This window comes from Adiantum capillus-veneris, chromosome 27 (assembly GCF_014529385.1).
Source record: "Adiantum capillus-veneris isolate H3 chromosome 27, ASM1452938v2, whole genome shotgun sequence".
NCBI classification, from domain to species: domain Eukaryota; kingdom Viridiplantae; phylum Streptophyta; class Polypodiopsida; order Polypodiales; family Pteridaceae; genus Adiantum; species Adiantum capillus-veneris.
Genome location: NC_140957.1, coordinates 51105623 through 51129337, shown reverse-complemented (window position 1 = coordinate 51129337; position 23715 = coordinate 51105623). Strand labels below are relative to the sequence as shown.

Below are 23715 nucleotides of genomic sequence, written 5' to 3'. Positions count from 1 at the left end.
ATCATCTGTTGCCAACACCAAGCTTGGCCCACCTCCCACGCATCCAATGGCTCTGTCCCCATCTAGTGCCTCTGTCCCCAGCTAGTGCTTGTTGCTCTATCATTCGATTAATGACTATTTGTTGTTTGAGTGACCAACTTGCTTCGGCTCCGTCATATGTCGAGCCACCTTCTCTTGACAACCACTTAGTTGGGTTGGGGCTGTTAAAAAGAGTGGATGCTCTTAAAAACATAGAGATTAAGCTTGTTATTGGAGTGCGTTATATTTGTGATAAGAAACTAGATGAGAGGTGAATACTATTATTGCTAATCTTTCGAGTATTATGATATCCATCATTGAAGAAAGACAACAGTGGTATGAAAGCAAATCACACATACCAACATGATTATGTTATAGGGTAAAGGAGCCAATAACAAGCCATCATACCAAATCACACATACCAACATGATTATGTTATAGGGTAAAGGAGCCAATAACAAGACAGTCCAAAACAAGGCCGACAATCTAATTTATCATGTAAATCTTAATAGGCTCCTACATTTTAGTTGTCCTTAAGTTGGCTCCTCTATACTCTACGAGTGTTTTGGTCATCAAAACACTTCAATTCTTTCGAGGTGCCCTTACAATGCAACATTTCCAAAACCTTACATCAAGCTAGCACAAGGACATAGTCTAGACACCCGAAAACATGCAAGAAACCATAAAGAGCATCTCACCATGCTTAGTCACATAAGGGTTAAGGTAGCTAATAGGAAAAATTAAGTATGGCAGAAATAACATGCTCAAGCATCTAAATCTAAACAACATAGAGAACACCATAATATACTTTAAACCATAAACTAAATCATTGGCTTTCATACACTCCGGCTCCATTTCTCATAAATGTAGCGAAAACTCCATCTACGAGGGTACATGTTAATGTATAAGAATAATTCCCATCAACAGCACAATAATTCACACTCTAAAACATGTGGATACCACCCAACCAAGGACAACGGGTGGTCCACTCAGATGTAACATGCGAATGCACTCTATTATTAGGCTCTGAAGTAAGAGCACCAAACATGTATTGAGACAGCCAAATAGGGGAACATGAGAAGTGCAAGGGCCTTTCAACCAGAAGTAAAATGAGTTTTACTTCCTTGCGATCATCTACAAACAAGAATCACAACAAGATGCATGGAAGACAATGATGACCACAATGCGAGCACTGGGCACAACGATGTGCATGCAATCCTCTACAATCCCAAGAAAATGAGCCCCCAAAATAGCTTTTAACAAACCCTAAATCCTGGTCCTTCACCTGGCCCAGATTGTTTTGGTCGCTCCAATCATTTTTGGACACTTCGATTGTTTTGTGCCAGTTTTACATAATTGCACATTGACATGCCGAGGATCAGGTTTGAACATAAGAGAATTGAGAAAACAAGAAAATAAACATGCTGCTATCTTACAAAATGCTCTTCAACAACAACATCAGGCGATGTACTGAGAGACCTGCCAATCGGAAGTGACATAACTATCGGCGAGAAACAAAATTATTGCAAATTACACACCAAGCCATATTCAATTTTGTTAGTTCCAAGGGGGCAAATGGCCCTCTACTAAATACAACCATTCTGTTCCAAGGGGGAAAATGGGAAAAGGCCCCTCCACAAAATACAACTAAAACGCACTCCCTGCAAACACTTTTGACAAGCCCAATAGATATATCAAGCCTTGTCTCCATGAATGAAAGAATGCTGCACTGCCAGGTAAGTTATAAAGAGCTGCAAACAAAAGACGCTTTAGAACCCAACACACTCCTTTCAGCTGTTGGTCAACTATCCAAATCTTCCCAGCTCTCAGCAGCATCCCTTGTGGTAGCACTTCTCAGCAATTCCGTGGTGCGTGGGGGAATAATAGGCTTTTCCACGCCCTGCGCTGAGGTCTTTTGTGCAGCCTCATCATGCGCAAGAGCTCCCCATGGATTTACCGAGGTCGAAATAGGGGGACCCTTATTATCCAAAGCTGTCCTAGCCTCCCATCTTCCCCACTCCTCCCCCCATGCATCTTCTGACCATGTCGATTCCTGCATGTTTTTCTTGCGCGATGGGGCCTTCGAGGTTGTCGCTGCCTCACTAGTTCCCCAACCCTTTACATTTGATGAGGCAGTCGCAACAGAAGATATTCTGAGTGCCCCAGTGTAAGTGGATGCATGATCAACACGACGAACAGCAGTTGCTGCCCTCATCATATCAAAAAAGACAGCCAATGCATTCTTATCGTTCAACCAGACAAGCTCACACTCTCCTCCAAATCTCAGCACCAGGGTGCTTATATCACCTTCCCTAGGAAGCTCAAACAGCCCTACTACAAACCTGGGATCCATGTCCAAGGATGGATTATAAGCTTGGGCCTGAGCCTGTCCTGGAGGTGGAAGCGGAGACCTTCCAAACAGCAATCTCATGTGCGGAGCCCGAGACTTGGAATTCACATGAACAGTCAAAAAGCGCTTAGGCTCCCTGCCAACTGCATTAACAGTCAGGTTCCATCTTTCAGCCAACTGCTTGATCACATCTCTCTTCTCCTTCGGCAAGAAACCAAAAACATGCACTCGAATAGGTGCTGCATTGGATTTTGCACCAAGTACTAGGTATTTAAAGCGGTCTTCAATTGCTAGAATCCATTGAGGATCCCTTATCAAAAGCTCTTTCAAAGCATCGGATGCAGCTTGGACACTTTCAGCAGATAAAGCTGGATCAACAGGAACACCTGTCATACCAAAAGCATCAGCAAGAACACGCTTTTTCTCCAGCTTAGCACACTCTTCGTCACATGCCAGTTTCCTTTGACCTAAAGGAACTCTCGTCTTGCCATCAACTGGCTGTAATGGCAAACTTGAAATGTAAGCAAGCTCCAGCATATCACTTCCCTTGTAACATTCCCCAGCATCACAAAGCACCTGCTGTGTTAGCCTACCACAAGAGCAGGTGATTGTGACAGGAAATTTGCATCTTGTTTCAGGACACGGAGAAGAGGGATGGCAAGGAGCCACACACACATGTTGGCAATCCCTGCGCGGAGCTCCACATTGTTGTCCACAGCTAGCAACCTTATTGTCACCTGGATCAACTATTTCCTCGCAAGGAGAAAGATGGCATAGTCGAGCACAAGCATGTAGTCGACATTGGCGAACCTTCCCACAAAGTTTATTGCACTTGATATCTTTAGAACCACATGGAACATTCCTCAAGACCACATGCCCTCCAACACATTCCTTGGCTGTCAATACAATACAAGGAGGGCATTCTCCGAAGTGACATTGGTGAGTTGCCGCATGACCACAGGGTTGGGCACGAGAACAAGGATGGGGACAGGAAGGTGGAAATGTTCCACAAGGAACAGGAGGGGGGATGGATGTCCTCCCACATGCACAAGACAGCTCTGTAAATGTAGACCCAAGACAAGGAGGACAATGGCCGTTATGACACAGCTCATCGCATGTATGCTGCCCACACCTTAGCTTTTTACCGCAAGGCAGTGAGCAGAGATGAGGATCCTCCTCTCCAAGTAAGAGAACATCGTCATTATTGGCAAGTGGGCAGCATTTGTTATTGCACCTGTGCCTTCCACAGCTTTTCTTCTTCCCACATATCCGACTGCATAGAAACAAACCCCCAGCAGATTCGTCTCCTAATGTTTCCCTACCATCTCTGTCAGAAATCATTGCTTGATGGCAAGGCATGGTTTGAGAAGACAATTTGCATCTACATTTTTGATCCACCAAAACTTCACAGACAGGACAATCTCCAGTATGACACAAGCTCAGGCATGCATGCTTTCCACATGGAAGAAGCTTCTCACAAACCTGCCCACAGTGGGGTACAGGATCCGTGCAGCTGTCCCTGCGTCTACCCATTCCTAGCAATTCTTGTACTGAGGTCTTGCCACATGGACATGTCCGCACTTTCCCCGGTGCCAATTCACATTCTCCACACTGCCCAGGGTGGCATTTCCTATTGCAAGAATGTTTTCCACACTGTAGCTTGTTCAAACACGGACTTGCACACGAGAACACGCCATTCTCCCACTCAAGCTCACCCTGTAAACCCATCCCACCACATGCCATGGTCTGCCTTCTCTTCCCACAAAAGCAATTCACAGTCAGCAAAGTATCGCAACTACCACAAGGGCCTTCATGGCAAATCTTCTGACAATAGTGCCTGCCGCATTCCAACTGATGGCCACAAACCTGGCCACAGCTTTTTGCACTCTTGAGCTCTGAGCAACGCTGGGTGTAACTACTCTTTCCACATGGACAAAACTGTGGAGGAGCTAGGGCATTACACGGAGGGCAGGGTCCCGGGTGACACTGCATTGTGCAGATATGTTTGCAATGAGGACTCTTTAATGAGCTCAGTGATTTCTTACATGGTCCCCCACATGAATGAGGGGTTAGATAGTAATCAACCTGAGGCTCCACCATTTGGCCACAGAAGCATCGATACTTGATGTCTTCAGCACTTATAAACTGAGGTGACTGGCATCCAGGACACCTCCAGTTGCCAACAGTAACTTCATTTGAAGATGAAATAGAAAAGTCAGCAGAGATAGGTGCCCTTGCCCACCTTCTGATGCATGCAATATGAAATATAGCATAGCAGCCTCCACAAGACCACACTGCAGCCTCTCTTTTGACCATATCATAGCAAATCATGCACTCTACTTGCCCTTTGCTCAGTTTTTCCTCGAGCTCTTGCACAAGCTGTGGAATGTTTGTCTTATCTCTCGGTACATATTCTGTCATAAACTTGTGGTCTTGGTTAACATTTTCCAAGCGACCTCTTGGATGCCTTTGATTACTTCGATTTCGATGGGTATCTGCTGCTTTATTCAAGGCTCTTCCTCCACTTCTGTGGAGTGAAAGGCTTTGCAGAACCTCATCAACCGCCCCTCTTGATGCCTCCACTTCTTGAGAAGTGAGCACACCTCGGTTGGCAGCCTCATCATTGTTGCCTAACCTCACATTTTGAGAAGATGTTGGTCGCCATTGTTGTCTTCTGCTACCAGAAGCTGGCAAATGCTGTCGAGCATATCCAACCCTTGGATTCTGCGACCTGATAAAATCTGGGGAGTTCAACGTCCTGCTTGACGGCTCCTCTATAAAGTCCTGTTGTGATAATGTCACTTCAGTTGACACAAATTCATGGCCATTATGTAAATGCATACCTGTGCTTGGATTCTCTAGAGAAGAATCCAGAACACCCATTGGTCTATTGCCCATCAGCCTCGATGATAAATTCTCAGGATGTCTGTCCATCCTTGCATCCCTTCTTCCATGATTCCTTCTTGCTCGGTTGTCGCCACTGCTCCCTCCATGTTGATAAGACACAATAGCATTTGCATCACCTATCCTGTCAGACCTATCTCTATCCGAGATGGCTGGATCTTCCTGTCTATAGCTGCCATCACTTTCCCTTCTTGGCATCATGGGTGCAGCACTTGGGACGTGCGAACTTCCTGAACTCCTTGCATCCTGGGGGGTGAAGGAAGGCCCAGAGGTATCCGTGGCAGAGATCACCCTGTACTCAGCAGCATTATCACCAACACGCTGTGAAACATCCGGCAAAGAATTTCCCTGCCTCCCTCCTGCCGATTGCGGGGCAGAAGCACCCCGGCCAGGTTGAGGACGCCATAACTGGCCAGGCCGAGAGGGCCTCCCCCCCCTACGAAAGCCTGAGGAGGCTCCATCCATAATTTCTGGTAAAGGGAGACCGATGAAAGGCTTTGCAAAAGGCCTGTGAAAGAGAGGTTGTGAGCGCGTGGGTATGTACACGAAGGCGGGATGTGGCTGTAGCGAGCCTTGGCACGGGCACCTTATGGCAAGGAGAAGACTTGAGGGACACTGCGTCTTATACTTCTAGCCGCCCTAAAAAGACTTGAGGGGCACTCAAAAGTGCTACTGAATTGAAGTCGGGTAAGAAGCTAGAAGGAGAGAGAGAGAGAGAGAGAGAGCACTTGTCCTTTGTTTTCCACAAATCTTGTTACCTCAAGTCTATATTTAGTAAGTTATGATCTACATGTCCCAATTTTGATATGTTTAAATTTGTCTTTAGCTTTTAGATTGTATTAATTCATTGATTCAATCTCACTATTGTATGCATTCATATCATTTATGTAAGTGTGGTTGTGTCATTTGAAGATTCAACAAGAAAATATATCCATGGAGAAGAGAACGGAGAGAGAGCAAAAGAGAGAGAGAGAGAGAGAGAGAGAGAGAGAGAAAGAGCTTGTTACCTTTCATCAAATCATGTTTCTTCGTTTTGTGATCGGTACCATCTTTAATACGTTACTATTGTGAGATCCCAATTTTGATCAATGTACCTCGCAAAAGAAACATGAGAAGGGTTAGAATCTATACAAATTGATGATATGGAACGTTTGAAATATGTTCACTTTTAGATGTTGTCCCCATTTTATGTTTGTGAAAAAAAACATACAGGCCTCCTTACAAGGGAGAGTTTGCACAGTCCTTAATTTTTGTAATGTGAGCGAGCATGCCATTCCCACGATAGCGTGCAATTTTCAGTGCGTTCGTTTTTTTGCATTCTTAATAATAAATAACGAATTCAGACTGTTTTATGTACCTTCTGTTTTGACATTCATTTGTCGATTGCCCTAAGCAACATGATATTTTTGGCCAAAGCTTTGTGAATGAGCTTGCCAACATGCTTCCTGCCTGCTCTCATTGGTATATCTTGCAATCTCATTGTGGATTCTCATCCATGTGAAGGTCTTGTGTAAGGCCATAAGCTTTCAAAGAGCTTACCAAACTGGAGGATGATCAAATGATGGCATCGTGGTTGCATTTAGAGAAAGTCCTTCTCTTCACAACTAGTCAAAACAATCTAGAGCTTCCTTTCCATCGCCATGTCAAAAATATCCCGAAATCAATGCACTCCAAGAGATGACTTCGCGGCCCGATGCCCATCAAGAACTTTTCATGATTTTGTGAGGGAACCGCATTTGGCATATATACCGAGCAAAGCACCAACAAGAACGACATCCTTCTCCAACAATGCATTCCAACCGACGACAATCAAGATAGGAAGCCCATCAAGTGATGCGCCCTCTTTGTATTAGTGGAAGCAATGCACCCTTCCTTAAACTAAAATTCTCGGATATTAGTTATCTATGTTGAGTCCTTAGAGAGTGGTGAATCGCACCATTTGTCTCATAGAGAGTATGCATGCCTTTGCTTTGTTAAAAATAGTAAGAAAGATATAGAGTCTATTTGTCTTTGCTTCTACTATAGATTTGACAGTGAATTTGTCATTGATGTCCTTGATGTGCCCTGTCGGAAGACCTACCACCAATGCTTTTCATTATTGAATAATTTATTTTCTTCAGCACATTTGGCAGAGATATCGATAAAGCATTGCCAAGCACAAAGCTTCATTGCCAACATCATCTTGGGCATATCCTACAACAGCCTCTGACTAGCAATCTTATCGTAAATTCTTTCACCCAAATCCGTATCTTTGTAAGGCCATAGGCCTTTTAAGGCATAGGTGATTGCTTGTGGAAAGGGGGGAAGGCATCCTATGAAAACAGCACAGAGCTACCTTGCCTATGACTAGCCATCTCATCATGAATACTCTCCCATGTCAATGTCTTATGCCACAAGTTTGCAAGGCATAAGTGATTGCATCCGCAAGGAGGCCATCCGATGAAAATAGTATAGTGCTTCCTTGCCACATCCATGTTGAGGATATCTTGTAATCAACATGTTCCAACAAATGACATTCTAGATGAAGAACTTCTCATGCTTTCATGCAGGTATGTTAACTTTGGTATCCTCGTTATTAGGATTGAGCTATGGGCCGGGCTTGTTGGCTCCACACATCTATTCATGTATGATCGCCGATGATAGGTGCATGCCACATTTAGTAGAGAGAGAGAGAGAGAGAGAGAGAGAGAGAGAGAGAGAGAGAGAGAGATAGCATACTACTTGTCCACCAAATGTGGGCGCCCAAGTGTGGTTGGGACGACTCACAGAAGGGCTTGTAACCCTAACTTTTATCTTATTCTTGAATGAATGGTTTGCTTGCTCTCTTTGTCTGCAGTGTAGACTCCTGTTGTGGGTGAGTGTGTGAGAGCGTGTGTGTGAGCGTGTGTGTAGACTCCTGTTGTGGGTGAGTGTGTGAGAGCGTGTGTGTGCGAGCGAGGGTGAGCGAGCGACCTTACGATAGCAACGAGGTGGTTGAGCAGCGAGGACAGCAGGCTCCCTTTTCACGACGACGCAAGATTCCTACAACGACAAAAAAACGGAGGTAAGTGACACACTGTTTGCATTCGTGAACTTCCCCGCGCACAGGTCGTGTGTTTGCAGCCTTAGTGGCTTACGCATAGCGCACAGCAAGTCCCATACGATACGACATTTTTGGCCCCGCTGTCAGGGAGGCGCTATGCGTTTAGCTCGGGATGCAACTGTTTTTTTGTCCTCCCTACAGTTTTTAATTTTTTGAAGCTTTTTGCAGATCTTTTGTTTGGTTGAGGAAAGGTTTAGGGTTAGGGCAGATGTTGTGTTTCTGCATTCTTTTAGTTTTTTGGAAGTAATTACAAGCGTTTTTTGCAATGTTCTACATGCTGCACAGATTTTTGAATGTTTTTTTGCATGTCCTGCATTAAAATCTCTGCATTTTTTGTATTTTGTTGAACTTTTGGTTCAAAATCTGTATTTTTTACAGTTTTACAATAATTTCTTGCATTTCCTACACAAAATCTGCATTTTCAGCCAAAAAAAACTATTTGAAAAACAAAAATACAAAAATAAATAAAACTGCGGATTAAAAAAATAATCGGGATCGAGATCATTGCCCAAGCCCAGGCCTCAGTCGTCAGTCTTATGATATAGTAGAGACTCAATACTATATATATAGTCTACCTCACAAGAGGGAGTGAGGGCATGTGGGACAAGTCCTCCACCCTCCCCTTCACACTTGCATCCTTGGACTTTCCCCCTTTTTGCCTACACGCCCAGCTAGATTTCAACTATTTTAGGGGTCACGACAGTTTTGGTAGCCAAATCGTGTGTTGTAAAGCACGCCAAATTCCTCTGAAGATATGCTCGTTTTGAGCTATCACAGGACCTATTTCGTCTCATGCACATAAAAAGGGGTTTTAAAAAAACAAAAAAAATTACAAAACAAACAAAACCAAGTAAAACGACCAAACTCTCTCGTGGCGAGACCTCTTAGAGTACTCGTAACTCAACACTTTCGGGATATGCGTCTCACATGTATTTGCACTCTGGACAAGTGATAGAGTTTGATCCATTAGAGAGTGCCTCAAATTGCACGAGAACCCATTCTCCACCCACATTAGGCTCTATGCCTTCGGCTGTAACCCAAGGTAGTGTAACTCAAGACCCTCATATCACAGCTAGTGACTATTCCTCTGACTACGGCATCATGGAGGGATATCCCACACAAAACCCTGAAATGTCAAGTCAAGACATGTATGTCTTTGCCCCACGGCATGGGTCTAGCCTATTGAGCCGCTTAAAAGCAACCTTTAGTCGATCCATCCATTCAGAGCCCACAACTAGTGAAGTGAACAAGGGCAGTGGGGAGATAGATTCGCCTTTCACTTCTCATGTAGACCCTATACTCGCTAAAGGAGTACGAGCGGAAGTGCGACGCGAGAGAGAGTGCGAGAAGAAGAGCATGACGATATGGTGAACTCGCTCTATTGTAATGTGTAGAGCATAGTGAGTTCTTATTAGGTTTTTACAAAAGAATATGTGTACATACCTGGCGGCCCGCCCACTTACCTGGGCGACCACATTGGGCTTTATACCCCAACAACCTCCCACTTAAAGTCCAATGTGGTACTTTAAGTGTGAGAGAAGCTACTATACAAGCTAATATACAAGAGATGTAGAGAAGTGATGTACTACCCTACACCTAACTGCTTGCGAAAATGCGCAAAGCTCTCTGAGGGAAGTCCTTTTGTAAGTAGATCAGCAGGATTTTCTGTGGTGTGAACTTTGACAAGCTGAAGTTGCTTATCCTCGAGCATTTCCCTGATGAAATGATACTTCACATCCACATGCTTTGTCTTTGAGTGATAAACTGGATTGCGAGCCAATTGTATAGCACTTTGACTATCACAATATAACACAGGCATCTCTTCTTTAATTCCCAAATCTGTTACTAGTCGATTAAGCCAAATTGATTCTTTGCATGTCTCTGATGCTGCAACATATTCAGCCTCTGCAGTAGACTGAGTAACACAATCTTGTAATCTAGAACGCCATGATACTGCTCCACCAGCCAATGTAAAAACATACCCTGACGTAGACCTTCGGTTGTCTAAGTCACCTGCATAATCTGAGTCTGTAAAACCCTTTACACTTAGCTCCTGACTCCTATAGCATATACGCATACTCTTTGTAGCTTTCAGGTATCTCAATATTCCTTTCACTGCCTCCCAATGTTTCTTGCCTGGGTTTGACATGTATCGACTTACTACTCCCACTGCAAATGCAATGTCTGGGCGAGTAGCAATCATTGCATACATCAAACTACCCACTGCAGACGCATATGGAATCTTATCCATTTCAGCATTTTCTTCCTCAGACACAGGACAATCTTGTTTGCTAAGTTTCACATATGGTGGCAATGGAACACTCAATGCCTTTCCCTTCTCCATATTGAAACGTTGCAAAACCTTGTCAATATACTCTGTTTGAGATAACCAAATCAACTTCTTTGATCTGTCTCTCTCAATGCGCATACCAAGTATATGACTTGCCTCACCCATGTCTTTCATGTCAAACGATTTTGCCATCTTTGACTTCAAAGCTGAAATTTCTTCCAAGTGCTTGCCAGCAATCAACATGTCATCCACATACAAAATAAGGATCAGCCAACTGCCATCCTTAGCCTTCTTTGTATATAGACAGTGATCGAACTCACTACGTTTGTAGCCTTGAGAAAGCATAAACTTGTGGAATTTATGGTATCATGCCCTCGGTGATTGTTTTAAGCCATAAAGACTCTTTAACAACTGGCATACCCAATCTTCCTTGCCTTTCTCAACAAACCCTTCTGGCTGCTGCATGTAAATTTCCACATCTAAATCACCATGCAAGAACGCTGTCTTGACATCCATTTGGTGCAACACCAAATCTAATATGGCAACCAATGCAAGAAATCATCTCAATGTAGTCATCTTGACCACCGGAGAGAAGACTTCATCAAAGTCAATGCCTTGTTCTTGCTTAAAGCCCTTGGCAACAAGCCTTGCTTTGTACTTTGGCTGACTATCATGAGCGGTGATCTTATACCTGTAAACCCATTTACAAGGTAGAGCCTTTTTGCCCTGTGGTAATTTAACTAGCTTCCATGTCTTGTTTTTATGCAGAGCTGTCATCTCTGACTGCATGGCCAATTGCCAATTCCCGGAGTCCTTCATTTGCACTGCTTCCTTGTAACATGAAGGCTCATTGCAATCAGTCAACATGACATAGTTCATAGATGGAACAAACCTATCAGGAGGTCGCGTGATACGTCCAGATCTACGCACAATAGGTGGCTCAGGCTCAGCCACAACCTGTGGTTCCACTCTATCCTGTCCTTGCTCCTCTTGAGCCCTGACATTTTGTCTTTCACGTGCAGGTTCATCTTCTTGGAAGACAACTCTTCTAATCTCCTCAACCCTCTCTGGTTTAGAATGATATTTGGATTCATTAAAGTGAACATCATTGCTGCGGACAACCTTTTTGGATTCGGGATCCCAAAGTCTGTACCCCATCTCACCAGAATTACCATAGCCTAGAAAGATGCACTTTCTACTCTTTGGCTCAAGTTTTTGTTCCTAAATTCCTTTGGAACGTGAGTATATGCCTCGCAGCCAAAGACTCTGAGATGCTTGTATGAGGGCATTTTGCCTGACCATACCATCTCTGGCACTGAATCCTTCTGCAAAACCTTGCTAGGAGATCTATTTACAAGATGAACACCTGTTGATACAGCTTCAGCCCAAAACCCATTTGGCAGCTGTGCATTAGACAACATACTTCTGACCTTCTCTTGTATGATCCTATTCATCCTCTCAGCAACACCATTTTGAGGAGGATTGTAAGGAGCAGTAAGTTCACGTTTTATACCTTTTGACTCACAAAAGTCCTAAAAGGCCTTTGAAACATACTCTCCACCATTGTCAGTGCATAAGCATTTAAGCTTTTTGCCACTCTGATTCTCCACAAGTGTCACAAACGTTTTGAAAACACTAAACGTTTCATCCTTGTGCTTGAGAAAGTAAACCCATACTTTCCTCGAGTAATCATCTATAAATGTCATAAAGTAAGAAGCTCCCCCTAGAGATAGGTTAGGCATAGGTCCACACAAATCACTATGAACAAGTGCCAACTGTGTATCTCTTCTACTGCTTCTATGCTTATGTGGCTGCTGTGTTTGCTTACCATACAGACAATGTTCACAGAATTCAAAATCATTAAATGAAAAGCCAGGAAAATAACCAGAACGAGACAATATTTCCATTCCCTTCTTGGACATATTTCCTAACCGGCTATGCCACAAAGAAACGTTCGGCTACTCGGTTACATTGATTACATTTTTAGAGACATTTGATACATAAATCATGTAAAGTCCTCCAGACTTTACTCCATGTGCTACTGTCATAGAACCCTTGGATATCTTCCACATGTTCTGTCCAAAAGTGGTGACGTAGCCAGCATCATCAAGTAAACCTGTGCTGATCAAGCTCTTTGTAATTGCGGGAACATGTCTCACATTCTTCACCGTGAAAGAAGAGCCATTCTGAAACTTCAATTGAACATCTCCAACACCTAAGATCTCACATGTCTGCCCATTGCCTAGCCGAACATGATCTTTAGTGGTCACATAAGAAGTAAACCACTCCTTGTTTGGAGACACATAAAGTGATGCTCCTGAGTTTATAATCCAGTCACTCAATGCATTTCCATCAGATGCTGTAAGAAGAGCTGAGTCCATTGTATTCTTCAAGAAGTAGATGTCTCCTGACACTAGACTGTCATCCTCTGCAACAGTGTTTGTCACATTTATTTCTTGAATCTTCACTGAGGACTTGTTCTTCTCACCATGGTCTTCAGCTTTCTCTTTGCCTTTTTCTGCTTTCCATTCTCTGCAGTCTCTTTTCATGTGACCCTTCTTGCCACAATGGTAGCATTCTATGTCACTCTTGCCTTTAGCACTGCGGGACTTGCTACGAGACTGATTCCTCTTTCCACCTTTGTACTTTTCTTTGGTCCTTCCCCTGACAACTAAGGCTGTTCCTTTGCCTTTGTCCATTGTCTTTCTATTGGTTTCTTCAGTAAGCAGACTTCCTTCTACACCTGCTATGTTCAAACCATCTGGAGGTGCAGAATTACTCAAAGCTGTGCAAAAAGTGTCCCAACTTTTCGGCAATGTGATCAACAGGAACATAGCTCTAACACGTTCATCAAATTTGACACCTTGAGCTGACAACTGACTGCAGATGGTGTTGAATTCATTCAGATGATTGGACATAGGTGTCCCTTCTTTCATCTTCAAGTCAACAAGATTCTTAAGCCAGTATACCTGTGAAGCTGCACTCTCCTTCTCATAAAGATCACTCAGCTTTAACCATGCTTGATAAGCCGACATCTCGTCTGCTACATTGAAGTAAACGCTTTCTGCCAAAGTCAGCATAATGGTAGAAAGTGCCAATTCATCCATTTCGCTCCATTCATCTTCGTCCATATCTTCTGGTTTTATCCCCTTGAGCTTTATAGGTTTTATTTGCTTCTTTTGTACCAACACGTGCCAAATCTGCTGCTTCCACAATGGGAAATTGGTTCCATCTAGCTTCTTGATATTGTAAAGAGCAGTGTCTTGTGATCCAGCCATAGCTACGCTTCACAGTAGTTTACTTTTCTGGGAAAATTTTTGCAGAGTTTCCCCTGTAAACTGACCTCTGAACCAATATCAACCTGTCAAATGAACCAAGAAAGCTTCAGATTCTGCAGAAATTTTGGCAGAGTCTCCTTTGTAAAATGGCTCTGGTGTACTAAAAACAGACCAAAAAACAGCTCAAAAAACCATTGTCTCTCTAACACTGTAAGCTGTCGGTAAACCTGTCATGCACCTGTACTGTCTCTGACTGTCCTGTAAGCATAGACTGCGACAATGCCTCAACGGCAGTAAAGCAAAGATGCAATCCCAACTGTCTAACTCACAGTCAATACATCCTAGCTGCCTATCTAAGGGTGCTCGAGGGATCGCTCCAAGACCTGTATCACTGAAAGGATCTCAACATTCGAGAATCCCCCAGCTCAATAAAACCTCACTCGACCCTCAACAAAGGCTGCAGTAAATCTGACAGTACATAGACTTCCCACAAAGTCATACATCCACAAATTTCCCACTGTATGCTGTAACCGCTGCGGCGGTTGTTTGCTGCGTGACTCACAGCCAGCAAACCCTCAACAGACATACATCATCTCTGACAATACATCCCATGTGGAAGTACCTGCAATGTCAGGATGAAATTTGGAATATCAAGCAGTAAACACAAGCTACCTGATGAACTAGTGGATGTCGCCTATAGTCTGTGTGTAGATGCGTCCGTGTCGTATGTGACACGCCTCCAAGAACTGTGAGCCGTCCTTCGATGTGTAGACAGCCACAAATCAACACTCTGGGAGTGTCGATATCCTCAGCACCTGCAGTCGTAGGCCGAAAACCCCAAATTTGTAGAGTCGGATCTGCACCCGCTGAGACCACGTAGTCGAAAATGGCCTGCGCAGACCTTTGTCGAAGCCGAACGGTGGCCGAGATGACCTCAGAATGAAATTCTGACAACACCAAGGCCTTCAGGTCTTCCCACGAGATTTGGGGCTGTGTCTTCGCCTGTCGAATTTCACTCCAATCTGAGTTGGTGACTCTAGCCTCCTGCAGTGCTGCCCCGAGCCTCGATCTGAGCTCTGATACCAGTTAAAGGAGTACGAGCAGAAGTGCGACGCGAGAGAGAGTGCGAGAAGAAGAGCACGACGATATGGTGAACTCGCTCTACTATAATGTGTAGAGCATACTTATTAGGTTTTTACAAAAGAATATGTGTACATACCTGGCGGCCCGCCCACTTACCTGGGCGACCACATTGGGGTTTATACCCCAACACTCGCCAAGGGTTCCCATGTTGACATCCTACCTACTCCGCTCATTAAAGACCCTACTGATCCATCACCCCCTGAGGCTCTACTACCCAATGGTAGGAGTCTTGCCAAAGTGCAAGAAATCGAACGATATATGCAAGCAACGAGGGAGAGGAAAATTGACCTACGAATGCTAGAACAAAACCGAGCCATGAAAGCGAAGACCCCTATGACAACAACCATGTCAGTCGAGCAACCGAGTGCTCCCAAGATAGCAGTCACGGAGGGTCATGCGATGGGGAGCCATAATGCTTCCACTTCAAGGGGAACCTCCAACATGCCAAGCATATAGAGGGGGTATTTCTCACAAAAAATTGGGAGTATGACCTACAAACTGAAACATTGACCGTCCTGCACACATGCTGCACATACCCTCTAGGGTGGTTAGAGGTGGTACAATCCACGTTGGGGGTCACAAGTTTAGAGGAGTAGCAATGGGTGATCTGTGATGTCATCCATGGTGCTATCCAATTAGGGAGGCAAGACCACGGAATTAACATTCCTTCAATGGGTCCTATGAGATTCTTGGATACGGGAAAGTTCAAACAAATAACCCTATCACAAATGGAGACTTCAGTGAGTCCCATTGATCCTTCATACATTGTTTTGCCTGGAGTCTCGATACCCTCTGAACCCACAAGCAATAGTTTCACATTCCCAAATTTAGCTAATCTTAGCCTCGAAGAATCTATGGCTATTATGCCAGTCCCACCAAAAAGTACACCTTGGACATCATTCATGAGTAAAGCACCGCTACATAGTAGCACAATGCCCACAACAATACCTACAAGTGTACATCAATCATATGTACCTATGGCCCCACATACCCATGTAGCTCCCACACCCTCGATTGTTTCGACAGCCTACACTCCACAACCACCCTATCCGATTACTCATTCTAGTGGGGCCATACCAGCTAGTATTAACATGTTATATCCTATGTTTGATATGCCTAGAGCCACACATATGAACTTTGGGCCACCACATGGCACAATATCATACCCAGCTTGGGACCCAAGGATCACTCGTATGCCTAACCTGATGCCAACCCCCATTTCACATGCAGTCTTGAGAGCGCCTATTCCCACTATACCTGCTCACTTGTGTGACTTGGCAACATTTGCTCAAGCTATCGATCGATCTATTGTTGAAAATATGTGTAACACGCCCGATAGAGAGTCTAGAAGTAAGGCAGTACAAGTGGCCAAGCTCACACAAAAATACAGTGGGGACGGGGATGTTAGAAAGCATGTTGAGGTATTTGAGCACGTATGTGATTCCCTGAAAGAGCACAATGAACTACATAAATGCAAAGCTTTGAGCTTGACTCTTAAGTGGGAAGGCAAGGGACTGGTATAGAACCCTACGAAATGAAGAGCGCACGAGCTATCCTACTCTTAGGAGACTGTCCTTGAAAGAGTACATACGAGAGGGAGTGCTTTGGGGTGCAGCATCTTAACTCCAGAAAGCCCAAGCAGAGGAAGGGGAGTCAGTGAGAGACTTTATTAGTCGCTTGAATCATTTGAATTTTCATTGTAATCCAAATGAGCTCTTCAATAATAATCAATTGCTCGATGGATTCATTAGGGGACTACGACATGAGGATATCTATAATGGCCTAGTCATTATAGGTACCACCACTTGGGAAGCAGCCACCACCAATGCAATCCAATTGGAGGACAATTTAATGATTCAAGGAGAAAGAATGTCTGTTGGACCTAAATCTACTAGCTCACAAGCATCGCGGATATGAGCTAATGACCATAAAGCCTATTGCTAAAGAGCCAAAGATATCTGAGATGACTTTAGCAGATCTCACCAAGGCCATTCAAGAAAGTCTTAGAGATAATCGTGCCTCACAAAACTATCATATGTATCCAAGAAGGGAACAACAATGGTGCTCAATTTGCTTTGATAAACATAGCACTAGTGAATGGCCTACATTTAGAGTAAAACTTAACGGGAATTGCAATGCATGTGGTAGGTACGGTCACCAAGCTAAGGATTGTATAATGTTCAAACATGTGATGGCGAATAAACCACCCTTGGCCTAGATAGATGAGTTCCTGCATTGATGCATGTTCCACCTGTTGAAAAACTATCACAACACATGGTTCCTAGAGCCCAAACTGTTGCTCAAGCTACACCGCTACCACCTCTAGTTCTAGGACCGCAACCCCCGCATCCAAGAGTCACCCCTGTGAATCATATGGTTTGCGAGCCATCTAGTACTTGTTTGGAAGGTTGTGAGAAAGATATAGACCCTAATATTGCCTATGGGATGGATGCACTTAAAGAGTGTCCACAATACTACATGGAGGACTACTAGGGATAAGTCAAACTTGTCTATCAAGTAGCTACTCTTGCAACAAGAGGCCAAAATATCAATCTCACTGCCAAGAGACCACCTCTTCAATGCTACGAGTGTGGGGGTCCACATCGTGTAGCTGAGTGCCTCTGTGTATATGAACGACGCTGGAAATGATTGTGATTTAGGTGAGACCATGGAGATTAAAATGACCATTAGAAAATAAAAAAGCAAGGAGGATCATGATGAGCCCCAATGGATACAACCCATGGAACATAGGAAGAAGATCGGAACTTACCCAAACCCTATAGAGGAGATCGAGCAAATCAAGCAATTAAGGAGTTTGGTAGATGAGACCCAGAGGGAGCTAGAACCCAACACCTAAGACGATTCAAATTACATACACAATGTTTCCTACACAAAATCAACTTCACAAAGACCATAGACCACTAGCCATACCTAGTGTCATCCAAGAAGCAAGTGACTTTAAGTCATTGGGAAGTGGGCATACTCCCTTCTTGTTGGAGAGAATGTTTACAGAGGGATTACCTGACCCTATTGAAGAAATGGAGATTCCATCTTCCCCATGTCAAGGAACTGAAGCCCAAAAAGTTCCATTAAATATTGCCAAATTGATTGATTTCATGGCTTCAGAAGTTAGAATTACCATCATGTCTAAACCATATGGAGACCCCGAGCTATTCCTAGCTCTTTGAGCTTTCCTGAATGGAGAACTAAAAGTTGGGTTAGCACAATTTGCACCAATAGCTAGGTCTAATGAACTGCCAATAGAGGAGGAACCCTTAGATCCACAACCCAACCCTGGATGAGAACTCTGTTGTTGAAATACATGTTAACAAGTTAGGATAGTACTTTGAAGGCGATGAATCCAATCCGACCTTACCAATCACTACCAAAGGATTAATTGTGAAGGGAATCCTTGATGGAGGCGCTGGGGTTAGCATTGTAACTAAAAATTGTTGGGAATATATGGGGAGACCTCACCTTGGGACTACAAACGTAATCCAATGGGACCATCTTTAATCCTATTGGGATGCAAGAAGATCTCAAGATCAAGGTTCTTGGACACAAGGTAAGGCAAACCTTCATTGTTATGGATTTTTCCAAGCACACTATGTCATGTGAGATAATATTAGGATGTCCTTTCATGAGGGAAGCAAAAATGGTGCATGACTTTTCTAAAAACCATGTCTACTTATAGCTCCAAGACTCTGTCATTCGAGTTGATCTTGTGACTGGTCGAGCACATCATCTAGGAAACATTTTTATAATTGACCATTGATCTGACATTATGAAGCATGGCGTGCAGTGTGTCAGTGCTTTCTAGTAAGCTTAATACATCATGACCTTTAGCTTAAGTATTATAATGGGAGTTTGACTATTGTGATGAGCATGGGGAGGGTAAGAATGTGAAAATGACCCCCCAAAGTTACAGAATGGAAATGCAATAAAAGAAAAACAACCAAAAAACAAAAAGCAAAAGTGCCAACAATGTAAAATCTTAAGCTGGAAAAGAAATCCCGGTTTGATTTGGTACTTCACTCACATGTATTGCCTATGGTACTAGAGCCCTAGAGGTTCCCAATGTGGACGCTTCTCCTTGAGAAACAAAACTCCCCAGACAAGCACACACGTCAAATGACTTTGAATCAATGTGAACCGAAGAGCCCCCAAAAGATCAATTAGGCTCTATGTGGAAACAAAGAATCTATCATAAACACTTTGGGGGTTCAAACAAAGGGGAACCATTCACGTGATGATTTCATGTACGATTTCCTTTATCATATCTTAACTAGACGGTCTTCTAGGTTAGCCTCTAGTCAGCCTTGGGACATGAAACACTCTGCTCTCGCGATTAAATAGCTTAATTGACCATAGAGAATCAAGAAGCTTGCCCATGGCGTTAATAGTTGACCTTTAGTGCCTATTGACAGTTAAATTAGCGACCCTAGACCTTTTGATTCGTTGACCTTTATAAGTACTTATGTGTTTGATTCTATTGCATTTTAATGTTTACTGTTCATCAAATTGTTTAATATTTTGTTACCAATCACTCTATGTGCTTGTTCACTGCATATGATTTTTAGTTATCCATGTTCTTAGAATGCAGTTACTGTGCCATTTTTGGTTGATTTTGCAGTATTTGAGTGAAGTTAAAGAATGACGCTCTTGCAGAGGACGAGTATAGCCTCTTGTAGTATTAAACTTCTTGATTGAGAGCGCGTCCATGGGCCACTACTCTCATCAAGATGCTTAATTACTATGAGACCCATCTGCATGGACCCACCAAGTTCCTACTTTCGAACACACCTTCCTAAATTCCGAGGTCGAAATTTACATCAGGAAGGGGGGCATGTTAACTTTGGGCTGTGATTAGTATTGAGCTATGGTCCGGGCTTGTTGGCTCCACACATGTATTCATGGGTGATCGCCGATGATAGGCGCATGCCACATTTAGTAGAGATAGATAGATAGATAGATAGATAGATAGAGAGAGAGAGAGAGAGAGAGAGAGAGAGAGAGAGAGAGAGAGAGAGAGAGAGAGAGAGAGAGAGAGAGAGAGCATACTAATTGTTGGCAAAGTGTGAGCACCACCCAAGTGTGGTTGGGACGACTCACATAAGGGCTTGTAACCCTAAATTTTATATTATTCTTGAATGTATGGTTTGCTTGCTCTCTTTCTCTACAGCGTAGACTCCTGTTGTGGGTGAGTGTGTGAGAGCGTGTGTACGCGAGCGAGGATGAGCGAGCGACCTTACGATAGTGGCGAGACGGCTGAGCAGCGGCGACGGCGGGCTCCCTCTTCACGGCAATGCAAGATTCTTGCAATGACAAAAAAACATATATGAGTGACATAGTGTTTGCATTCGTGAGCTTCCCTCCATACGGGTTGTGTGTTTGCAGCCTTAGTGGCTCAGGCATAGCGCACAACAAGTCCCCTACGATATGAGAAGGTACCAAACTCGGCATACGAAATCAAAAAATGAGAACCCTAAAAATTGGAGGAGCTATATGTATCTTGCTAAATTGGTTTTGACAACTCATTACTTTTGACGCTCTTTCTGTCTATGCTTGACATTTGGGATACGTATCAACCATGGTATTACCAAACACATCCTTTTGCATAGCGAACAATCTTGTCGTGAATTGTCTCCCACATGTGAGTGCCTTGCATTAGGCCATAGGCCTTCATGGTGCAAACATAGGTGATTGCGTTAGGAGAAAGACCTTCCATTGACCTCTGGTTAAAACCACCAAGAGTTTCCTTGTTGTAGTAGCCATGTTGGACATATCCTGCAATCAATACATTCCAAGTGATAAAATTCCAAAGGGAATCAACCAAAGAACCACCAAGCATGTCATTTTGCATTGAATCGAGTTCGGCATCAAACTTCTATAAGAGCACTCTAAGAGCCTTCGCCTAGCGAGAAGCCATCACTTTGCATCTGGTCAAGACGTCTTTGCCACAGCCATGTGGGGCATATCCTGCAATCAACACACTCAAAGAGACAAAAATCCGGGGAGGATTCACATGAGGAAGGTTCTCTGCCTTCATGAGGGCACCACAGATGGCATACATGTCAATCAAAGCACCATGAAGCACTTAGTTCTCCAATGGCCACTGACTAGCAATCTGATTGTGAATTCACACATAGGCCTTGCATATGGCGCGATTCCTTTAAGGTGCAACCAATGAATGCAAGGTCTTCCTTTGCATATAGGTAAAATAGCACGAAGCTTCCTTGCCACATTCATCCTGGCCAAATGTTGCAATCAACATGTTCCAAGTAATGACATTGAACAGGAAGCCCATCAACAATAACTATTGGTACTTTCATGAGAATGCAACATTTCACACACACACTCATCATTGTTATGTTGGACAAAATTTTCATCAAGTACTTTGTGGTTTCGTTAGGGCATTTGACATACATTTTGACCAAGCATTGTCAAGCACAACATATTTCTCCAATAGCCACAAGCCTTAAAGGTGCAAGCATAGGTGAATGTATGTGGAGAAAGAGGTTGCGTTCTTGCGATAGACATATTGGGCATATTTAGCCACCAATATGTTGGTGATGACATTCCGGAGAGGGTGCCCATCAAGAACTTTTCATGCTTTCATGACAGTATCACATTTGGCATGCATATCAACCAAAGCACTGCGAAGCATGACATCCTTCACCAACAACACTAGACTAGGTGTATTCTTTTTTCTTCTGTCACCTATGTCAACGGCTTGCATAAGGCCACTGGCCTTCAAAATGCAAGCGTAGGTGAATGCATTTGGAGAAAAGCCTTCTGTTTTAGCAATCAACACATTTGAGGTGATGACATTCCAAAGAAAATCCCATAAGAACTTTGTTTGCTTTTGTGGGAGCACCACATTTGAGGTGCGGATAGACCAAAGCACCGCCAAGTACGATATTTTTCTCACTTTGCATTAGTTTAAAGCAGCCCATAGCCTCCAAAAACAACAATGCCATGTTGTAAGAGCACTCCAAAAGACTTTGTCTCGCGAGAATCCTTCACTTCACATGTGGTAAAGTAGACAGGATCTTTCCCCGGGGGATTCACCTTATATACAAAATGGGACGCCACCTGCGAGCGAACAACTTTGATAAAACCCCTATATACGACTCATATTAGGGAATATGACCCCCCTTTCTACTCTTATACGACAATCAATGCAAAAAACTATCATACCCCTATCTTACATATACAATTTAGGTCTAACATGATCTAACTGAGTAAAACTAGTCAAAAAGAGTGTAGCATAGTGACTGGTAACATACTAAGGAACCACTTTTGTTGATAACTAGATGTACCCTCAATGTGTCTTAGTTTAAATTTCAAACTATGTGCCCCTTCAACCTGCACTGTAGCTACTCATCCAATTCTTACCCATCTAAATTACTCAAAAAACATGGTTATAAAGTTGTGTTAGGTTCTCCTTGTAAATTTGCATACATAAAAACTCTTTATAGCTTTCATCCCTCAACAAAATGAACTATAATCACAAAGAAAGCAATTGATACAAAGCAGTGTTAGTTCTTGCATGTATCTTTGTAGTTATTGACTCACAAGTTCGAGGGCAGACTCTTTTGGAAAACCAAAATTTTGAAACACAAAAACTTCCTCTCATTTTTCCCTTTCCTCACCCCCCCCCCCCCCCCCGCCCCCTCCTCCCACCACCATAAATATGATACCCCCTCCCTTATTTTTAAAATTGGGAGATAAATTACTTGGGACCTGCCCCTAACTTATACGCTTATGTAACTTGTTAAAAAAAACCCCTCCCTGCACTTACGTGGTGCGGTAAGTTTTCCATGGTGAATCCCCCGGGGATCTTTCTTACCACATCCATGTTGCACATATCTTGAAGTCAACAACCATGACTAGCAATCACATCGTGAATTTTGATACCCATGTGAAAGTCTTCCGTTAGGCCATATGCCTTCAAGGTGCAAGCATAGGTGAATGCATTTGGAGAAAGAAGTGTCATTAAACAGTCAAGAGATTTCTTGTGACATGCATATTGGGCATATCTTGCAAGTGATGACATTCTAGGGAGAATGCCCATCAAGAACTTTTCATGCCTTTGTGACAATACCACATTTGGCATACATATAGCGAAAGCCCTTCCATGCATGACATCCTTCACCAAGAGTGCTGAAAAATATCCTAGAGCTTTGTTGCCCTGCTCTTGTAGCATGTATCCCGCAATCAGTGCATTCCAAGAGACGACATTCCAGACAGAAAGCTATTCAAACACTTTTTGCATTTTCTCAACATTTGGTATACATATTGACCAAGGCATTGTCAAGGACGAGATCTTTTTTCAGCAGTCTCTGACTAACAATATAATTGTGAATTTTTGTGCCCATATCAGTATCTTGCGTAGAGCCACATGCCTTCAAGATGCATGCGTAGGTGATTGCATCTAGAGAGAGGTCCTCGCTTTGCATCTTTTAAAAATAGCCTAGAGCTTTTTGGCCCTACCCATATGGGGCAAATCTTGCAATCAGTGCATTCCAAGAGTCCACACTCCGGACATGAAGCTCTTTGAGCACTTGCGTAGACCCACATTCTTGCAAGATGTAAGCATCAATTAGGAAAATTTAGAACTCATTTTTGGGCCTTTTAAGAGTGCCAC

General features: G+C 43.4%; 1 protein-coding gene across 1 annotated transcript; it reads right to left on the bottom strand.

Moving 5' to 3' along the window:
• Window positions 1-1524: 1524 nt before the first annotated feature.
• Window positions 1525-5893, bottom strand: NFXL1 (NF-X-like 1). Its single transcript, XM_086502603.1, has one exon. The coding sequence runs from the start codon at window positions 5735-5737 to the stop codon at window positions 1820-1822; it is 3918 nt and encodes a 1305-aa protein (XP_086358729.1). The 5' UTR covers window positions 5738-5893; the 3' UTR covers window positions 1525-1819.
• Window positions 5894-23715: the final 17822 nt, after the last annotated feature.